This window comes from Xyrauchen texanus, chromosome 16 (assembly GCF_025860055.1).
Source record: "Xyrauchen texanus isolate HMW12.3.18 chromosome 16, RBS_HiC_50CHRs, whole genome shotgun sequence".
Lineage (NCBI taxonomy): Eukaryota > Metazoa > Chordata > Actinopteri > Cypriniformes > Catostomidae > Xyrauchen > Xyrauchen texanus.
Genome location: NC_068291.1, coordinates 30489909 through 30499357, shown reverse-complemented (window position 1 = coordinate 30499357; position 9449 = coordinate 30489909). Strand labels below are relative to the sequence as shown.

General features: G+C 39.7%; 1 protein-coding gene across 3 annotated transcripts in view; it reads left to right on the top strand.

Annotated features, from left to right (window-relative positions):
- The window catches only part of LOC127656848 (baculoviral IAP repeat-containing protein 6-like), a 191222-nt gene continuing 181773 nt past the window's right edge, over positions 1 to 9449 (top strand). For 2 of the 3 annotated variants that reach the window (XM_052145341.1, XM_052145340.1), the window contains exon 1: positions 1 to 361. In XM_052145341.1, the coding sequence (XP_052001301.1) occupies positions 82 to 361 (280 nt within the window). In that variant the 5' untranslated portion in view covers positions 1 to 81. Of the gene's footprint in view, positions 362 to 1908; positions 1979 to 9449 lie in introns of those variants that run through there. The other variant, XM_052145342.1, reaches the window with a different exon arrangement.

The following is a 9449-nucleotide window of genomic DNA, read 5'->3' as shown; positions in this document are numbered from 1 at the left end:
TGTCCGCTCCGCTGATGGTGAATAGCTGCTCCTGCGGTATCGGAAGGAGGGTCACAGTCCGCAGTAGAAGCGCAGCGGTACATGTGGATTCAACGTACATTTTTTTTCTCGTCGAGTCCTTTCCACGGAGGAGCTGCTGAAGGAGGAGGGAAGGCAGGAAGGGAAGATAGCAGGAAGATGGCGGCGGCCTCGCCGGACTGGGTCGTGCTGAGGGACGGATGCCTGCGCTGCGACGAGGAGGGCCTACGGAGCCTGTCCTACCACCCGGCCCTCAACGCGATCCTGGCCGTCACCAGCCGTGGTAGCATCAAAGTCATTGACGGCACCTCCGGGGCTATTTTACAGGCCTCGCCTTTGCACGGTGAGTTTCGGTCTGGACGGGTTTAAGGGGGATTTGATCAATTCCGGATTGGATCAGAGAACCATGGCATGGAGATACACAACTGATTCCTGGGCTGTCCGGCTTATAAAAGAGACGTGTGGGAGATTACTTGCTCCTGGGGATTGTGATGGAGGAGAGCGAGATATGTTCTTCACCCCTGAACCTCCTGATGGAGGAGAGTGACAATTATCATTCCCAGAGCTCCTGATAGGAGTGTTTGATCTCTCGTTCATGGTGCTTTGATGGAGCAGTAAGGGAAAACTGCTCACTATTAGGGCTCATGTTGCAGGGGTGTGTTTGAAGGACCACTGTTTTTGGCCCCTGATGGTGGAGTGTTTGAAAGATCACTCAGTCTATGCGCCTTCTGATTGAGAAGTTTGGGGTTTCTTCTGCTAATGTCTCTTATAGAGGACCGTGTAAAAATGGTCCTTCACTCCATGGCCTCTTGATAGAGCAGTGTTTGAGATTGAATCCTCGCGATTAGGGCTGACACTTTATTCATGAATACACTGTTTATCAACATACCTGTTGTGTTACGTTCACGTGTATTTTTACATTTCTACATTATAAGCAAAATGAAACTAAGACTTAACCTGGACTAAAGCTGAAAGCTTTATTGATTTTAAAATTAAAGCGGTACTGAAGCTAATTTAATCATTAGCAAACATCAGCTAGTCACTCTGCGGCTTTATATGTGTGTCTTTCTATTACTTGGTGGTATTATTAGCAACCAACATTTTAATACATGACCGTAATTTATAGTGCAGATAAACATAGAAATGAAGTGTTATTGACATACAATTTATTGATTGTTTTCTTGTATTAGCTGACAGAGTCCCATCATGCTAATCTTGCTAGCGTTAGCATAGCCCAGACTAGCCTGCTACGGATCAGTTACACTGCTCATGTTTATGTTAACCCGAGTGATGACAGCTGACTTGATGTCTTTGGTAAGTTTTATGTTTATAAGTGAGAGTTTAGTAGTTTCTGGGCTTATTCATTTTTAAACACGGCATTTTGAACAAAGTAATGTGATGTGAATTGCTGGAAACTGTTGTTTTGGTGATATTTCTGAAATATTCACATTTTGTCTGCAATTATCTGGCCACATTTGAGCGTTTTATCGTATATGCTTTGATTTTATTGTTCAAATGTATTGGACACGCATGTTCTTTTGCCTGAAGCAGTGTTGTTAAGTAATGAAACGGGTAAGAAATTATATCAGCCTGGGGTTTATTGAGTTAAAGATATATCTGGGTACGGTTGCACCAGATCTCACGTAATTTGGGACGTAAAGTTCACACTAAGGGCTTAGTAACTACACGTTACTTTGTAATTGAGGCAGTGCTTAATTTGGTTGCACCACCTGTTCTTCAGGCAAGACTTAACTAGTAGGTCGTAAGCCCTCCGTAAAGTAAGGCGTAATCACATAATATGACGTTTACCTGTATTGATCCAATAAGCAACCTTCAAATTTGTACGCAGAAGAGTTAAAGAGCCGTGAACTTCAATTTGATCTGGTTACAGTTGATGTTCAAACCTTGTTTGCTCATGTAACTGTCAGCTGTAATACATTATATACCCATTGAAATACAGGTACGTAATAAAACAAGATTTAATTAATAGTATATTTAGCCTGTGTAAATAACAATATTTAATAACTGTTTCTAAAATGACCACTTTGTACCATCTATACGGTTTCATGCTGAAGAGCCTGGAGCCGTTTTTTTCTCTCTCGTATATGTAAACGAGTGTTAATGTCAACATCAGTATGTATGTCGAAAGGATTGGAGCCTGTCATGCGAAACAAGAGCTCATTGATGTCTGCTTTTTCATTCCATCCATTACTTGTACGGTTGCATCAGCTGTGCATAAGTTAAAACTTAGCCTAGTTGTGGCATAAATGGGCACTAAGTCACAATTTACGCACTACTAAATATTATCTGAGCGTTGCACCATTAAACAGGTAAGACGTAACCCTACGTATAAACTAAATATTTAGGAAGCCTCCGACCAGGAGTAACAGATGGAACAAAAAAAGCCAACTAATATTCTGTGTCATCAATGAGCTCAAGTTTTGCGTAACAGGCATAAATCATTTCGACATATATTATTGTGTTGACATATACACTCGTTTACATTTACGAGGGAGAAAAAAATAAATGAATACTTAAACAGCTCTTCAGCATGAAACCGTTCAAACGGTGCAGTTTTCAGGATGCGTCGCCCGGTGTCAAGTTTCAACACATTGAAATTATATATAGGATATTAAAATGAATATGTCTATTTTTCCAACCTTGTTGTATTAGTATTTATTTATCACATCTTATTTATTTTAGATACAGTTTCTATATGTTGTTATTTACCTGTATTGATCCATAAGCAGCCTTCAAATTTGTACACAGATGTATTAAAAAAGCTGCGAATTTCAGTTTGACCTTGTTACGGTTTATATTCAAAACTTGTTTGACAGCTGACAGTTACTCACAGTAACTGTCATCTGTAATGATATCCCCATTGAAATACGATATGTAATAAAACAAGATTTAATTCATGGTATATTTAGTCTATGTAAATAACAATATTTAATAACTGTATCTGAAATGACATGGGGCAATATTTATATATATATTTTTAATACATTTTAATATCTATTTCGTGTATGTTGAAACTTGACACCGGGCGGTGTACACAGGAAAGTGCACCATTAGATCGGTTTCATGCTTCTTTTTTTTTAAATAATGAACTCCCATAAATTTAAACACGTGTTATGCAACATCATCATATATGTCAAAAGGACTGAAGCCTGTCAACCAAAATATGAGCTCATTGATGTCATTAAATGAGACTGCTTTTTTATTCCATCTGTTACTCCTGGTCAGAGGCTTCTGTAAATATTGAGTTTATACGTAGGTTTACTTTCTATCTAAGTTTAATGTTGCAACGCTCAAATATTTTGTATTGCATAGATTGTGACTTAGTGCCCATTAACCACACACTAGGCTAAGTTGTAACTTACGTATAGCAGGTGCAACTGACCCTATGATTGTTTCATTTATTTAGTTTCTAACTCATTAATTGATTACATAGTTTATGTCATACGTTTGCTTAAATGCCAGATAAACTGTCACAGGACAAAATCTAAGATGGTCAACCTTAATGGTTACAATAAAACTCACTGCATTTATTTATGTATCCTTTGAATTTAGCCAAGAGGTCAGGGTTTGACGTTTCACTCTTCTATTGGTCCTCTCATTGTACAAATTCATGGTTCAGACATCACAAACTTGAAGTTTGGTATACAGCATAGTATGAATTTCTTTTTCTGGTCTGCTGTATTCGGATGCGTTCGAATAGGAGTGAATGGAGCGTGAAGTGTAGTGTGACCACCACTTAACTCGAGAGGACAACTGAACACAAAAGGATATAAATGTTGTCTTTGCAGTGACAAGAGTCTTTGAAGGTTTTCTGTCAAATGTGTCTTAATGAACATATATAAACATTTGTTTATGTAACTTTAGGCCAGTTTCCCTGACCCAGTTAAATCCTAGTTCCAGATTGAAAGAATTTTCACCTACAAAAGGCTTTACTTTTTTTACATATTTCTTTCTTTTAATTTTGGGGTGAGATTTTACCTTGACATGCTTGACAGGGTTTAGTGAGATTCCCCATTAATACATGTTATTCACACACTTCAACATTCTCAGTGGACCAAATTATGAATGCACAATTGAAAATACAAGCGCAAAACAAACCTAATTTCCTACTTTATGTTTTTAAATGCAGTTTTCTTCATAGATGCATGAAATCATGTTGGTAAGTCACATCACAGCAAACAGTAAGTTAAGAAATTAAGCGACTTCGAGTTCTGTTCAATGTCAGGCTATAATTTCTGCTAACTGATGTGTTCATGGTAACTGACAGGCTCCTTTTATTAAAGATAAAAAGTAGAGCAGTGAGCTAATGCACAGTAAACTCAGTGGCCTGGCCTTAGTGACCAGTGCGTCATAGCTCAGCACCTTCAGCACAGCTAACGAGCAGCTGCCGCCAGAGCAAATTAGAAAATTGATGACATAAATGGTCATATTTCTGCTGCTGATAGACAGGTGACCCCGGCACCCTGGGAGTAACTGTTAGCACGAGGTAGGGTATAGAGAGGGGTGATCCACATAGTTTGCAGTTTATTAGCATCTCCTTGTGTCCTTACACACACACACACACACACACTTGCTCTTTCTTTCAGTCTGCACTCTACATGAAAACAGGATACATTTTTGTAGCCATTACTTTTTTAAAGCATTAGATATTATGTTAGAAACTATTATGTAATAAACATTACATCAAAAGTATGTAGTTTTCAATAAATGTCTGTACCCACCTGAAAATGGGGATTTTGCCCTGTCCCATCTCAGAGGTCTTGACCTTCTCAACTGTATTCAACTTCAACATTCAAAAATACTAACACTAATAAACTAATTCAGATAACCAAATGTGTCTCAAATTTTCTGCTAACCACAAAATGTCCCCCATTACAAAAAAATTATGACTTAAAACTGCGACACCTTGGAAGAAGGGTTGCCAACTGCTTTTATTAGCCGGGACGTCCCGAAATTTGGCCGAAATGAAAACTTCACATGTGGGATTGCCCTGTATTTAAGGGGCAAAATGCTCAAATTGGTATTCAGTTGGTAAAAAGGTAGCACAAATGGCAAAAATAATACAACATATATGTTAAATAAAACTGCCCATATAATATTTCATTCAAGCCCCTAAGGTTGATGATCAACATTTTCATGTTTCATGACCATTTGTTGAGTTTCAGACCACATTTTGTACCCTGCTCTTGGAATGTGCCACTCATACACACTTGTGCGCCCAGCCCGGGGACAATTCAGTCATGTTTGTTTATTCTAGAGATGTAACTTTTTACATTCCACCTTGTCTTACCAGCATTAGCGCTAGTGGTATCTGAGGTTTCCTGCGCTCTGCAGGGTAAGGATAAAACTTTACGTCTGTCAGGGCCTTATTTAAAAGGGCTTTTATTTTTACTATGCAGACCTTATGGGTGACATCACGGCAGGATCTAATCCCATCAAAAGCAGGCTGGAGCGGTCTGGAGATGGTGGACAAGGCTTTTTTCATGCCGTCTGGAGGGTCAAACAAAGCACATATGGTGTTGAAGAGATGAGACAAATAAGAAGCGTGATGAGGCACAGAAAAACCTTATGGGAAAGGCAGCACTGCTTGATTAATAGGTCGGGGAGTTACAAATAGTCATCAAATAGTTCCCTTACAGTTCTACAATGCAATTCCCTGACAATTCTTCTGTGGAGATTCAAGTACATGAGCCGCAAATTCAGTCATTTTGGGCCGCAATAATCAGGAAAAAGTTCCACAATTGCTGCCTGGACCGAGTAATGAAGTTAACATGAAATGACATTCACAACCCATTTTACTTCAGTAATGTAATTTATTTGTGAGTGAAACATGATCTTAGAGGACGTGAGAAAAATTGTGAAGCTAGACTTTATTAGATTTTATTAATATATACAGTAAGTGCAATTGCCTGTAATTATTTTAGTGTATAACAACTGAATATACAGCTAGCAAGCAAAAAATTCAATAAAAATCACGCAAAAAGACAAGACATTTAAGATGTTAAACCATTGATATGGCTAATATAAGAAGGTCCGGCCATTTCAGTGGCTAGTACAGTGTTGTGGCAAGAGGGACACAACGTCTCCTTCCCTCCATCAGGGAACAGAGGTTACGACAGTAACCAAGATGTTCCCCTTCTGTCACTCGCTCGATGTTGGCCTCTGTTTGGAGACAGTGTTCCCTTTCCGATGTCCGTCGAAGCATACAAAGAGCTGCTCAGAGCGTCTAAAGCTCTGCGTGCAATCCAAGTAGGCGCGCAATGGGCGCACCGGACATAGCAACGACAGGGTTGGGTCTACCTCCTCCGGGGCAGCTTGCAGGCTCACTACCTGAGGGACCTCTGTGTACCCATGGACCGCCCGCCGTCGAGGGTAGTGAGAGCGGACGAACCCCGAAGTCTGTTTCGTGCAGCGAAAGGTGCCCTCCACGACCTCGTCAGTTTGTCGTGCACCTCCGGGAAGACAGGATCCGGGAGTGGGTGGTTGTGAGCGGCGCCCGAACCCAGGAACCAATCATCCAGTCAGGAGCGCTCAGGGGAGGGTGGAGGGTTCCAGTCCAACCGATAATCGCATGGCCCGGACAAACATGACGGTCAGACTGGGCGGGCAGACCCAAAGATGGACCCAATCGAGTCCTCAGCATCCAATGTCGCATAAAATATGCTGACCTGGCAGCTGTTAGTGCCTGTCTGTAGCTACAGACACTATCTTTCCATGCACCACAAAATACCTCTAATTTTGTATTCTTCCACTTGTGCTCCATGAATGTGATCATTGTACCATGGTGCAGGGCTTTTTTCTTTCATTTTCTTTAATTGAAGGGGGATACACTATCAAGAGTGCTAGAGATGACTGTATTTATTCTTTCATCAAGTTCTTCTAGGCATTGGGGTTTACTGAGTGTATGAGATAGATCTGGAAGATAATTAGAGAAACTATCTTTAGTGGTCGAAAAAATAGTTCTACCTGGTGTAGACTGAGTACCATTAGCTCATCATAGCATACAAGAGACGAGGTAATGATCCGAGATGTCATTGCTCTGCTGCAGAATTTCTATATTATCAACATCATCTCCATATGACAGAATTAAATCTAGTGTATGATTATGGCGATGAGTTGGTCCTGTTACATTTTGTCTGACTCCAAGCGAGTTGAGAATATCGATAAATGCTAATCCCAATGTATCATTTTCATTATCTATGTGAATGTTGAAGTCACCAACAATTAAAGCTCTATCTACAGTAACTACAAGATCTGATAAAAAATTAGCAAATTCACCAAGGAAATCAGAATAAGGCCGGGTGATCTATACACTGTAGCAAGGGTAAAAGACGACAGAGTTTTTTTATTTATATCTGATGGTGTCACATTAAGCATTATTAGTTCAGAAGACTTACATTTATATCCTGTCCTCTGAGTAACATCAAAAACTTAACTATAAATTTTAGCAACACCTCCTCCTCGACACTTCAGACGAGGCTCATGTTTATAACAATAACCTGGGGAGTAGATTCATCGCTTTAAGTCAGGTTTCAGTCAAACAGAGTGCATCCAATCTATGATCTCTAATCATTTCATTAACAATTAGTGCTTTGGTAGAAAGAGATCTAATGTTTAGTAGCCCAATCTTTATTTAATATATATCTTTAATTTGTTTGTTTTGTTCTAGTTTGACGTTAATCAGTAGTGCAGGTTTTTGGTAGTTCAGGTAACAGACACAGTCTCTATGATATATCTAGGTGATACTGTCTCTATGTGTTGTAGTTTAAAGGACGCTTTTTGTTTTCGTGGTTAAAATTGACCGACCATTTAAATTGAATGGGAAAGAACAAAACACAGAGCAATTTTTTTGATCCGTCAACTTCAATCAATAAACTAGCCACAATGCAGAAAAAAAAACAAAACAAAAAAAAAACAGAAATTAAAGGATGAGACTGTTAAACATCCAGAATGCAAAACTCACTCTCACACACACACACACACACACACACACACACACACACACACACACACACACACACACACACACACACACTTGTTGTGTTTCCATGTTTTATGGGGACTTTCCATAGACATAATGGTTTTTATACTGTACAAACTTTATATTCTATCCCCTAAACCTAACCCTACCCCTAAACCTAACCCTCACAGAAAACTTTCTGCATTTTTACAGTTTCAAAAAACATAATTTAGTATGATTTATAAGCTGTTTTCCTCATGGGGACCGACAAAATGTCCCCACATGGTCAAAAATTTCGGGTTTTACTATCCTTATGGGGACATTTGGTCCTCACAAAGTGATAAATACACGCTCACACACACACACACACACACACACACACACATGTTGTGTTTCCATGTTTTATGGGGACTTTCCATAGACATAATGGTTTTTATACTGTACAAACTTTATATTCTATCCCCTAAACCTAACCCTACCCCTAAACCTAACCCTCACAGAAAACTTGCTGCATTTTTACATTTTCAAAAAACATAATTTAGTATGATTTATAAGCTGTTTTCCTCATGGGGACCAACAAAATGTCCCCACAAGGTCAAAAATTTCGGGTTTTACTATCCTTATGGGGACATTTGGTCCCCACAAAGTGATAAATACACGCTCACACATACACACACACACACACACACACACACACACACACACACACACACACACACACACTTCCACACAACAATGTTTGAGACTGGTGAGACAATTACACAGAGCATTGTTTTTTTAAATAAAACCAATAAACCAGCCACAATGCTAAACACAAACTGTAAAGGGATTAATGGTGAGAACTGGCTTGATTATATAAATAATAGTCTTATATAGAACAGAACCAAAAAACAAACACACACACACACACACAGGTGTCGGGCAGCTGCCCGTAAATCTCTCTCTCTCTCTGTTGCACTGCCTTCTCCAGTCTGACTTTATCCCTCTCGAGGGCTAATTAGCCTGATTAGGGGCTGGATGTGTAGCATCATGACCCGGCCCACCCTCCACCCTGCCACATACACACACTCAGAAATGAGAGGGTGAGACAATAACACACCCACAATGCAGAACATGCACATATACACAAACACACACACACACACACACACACAGCAAAAAATGGGTGAGACTAAAACAACGAGCATTTCCAAAAAGCTTTGTAAGCCAATGGCCTCTACGATCAATTTAGGCTTACTGATGCTTTTGGGAAAGACAGCCCAGAAGGCAGAACACACACGCAGCACAGAAATAAATGAGTTGTATACAGCCAGAAGGGAGACACACACACACACACACACACACACACACACACACACACACACACACACACACACACAGAAATAAATGAGTCAGTATACAGTCAGAAGGAGAACACAGAAAATACACAATCATGCACACACACACACAC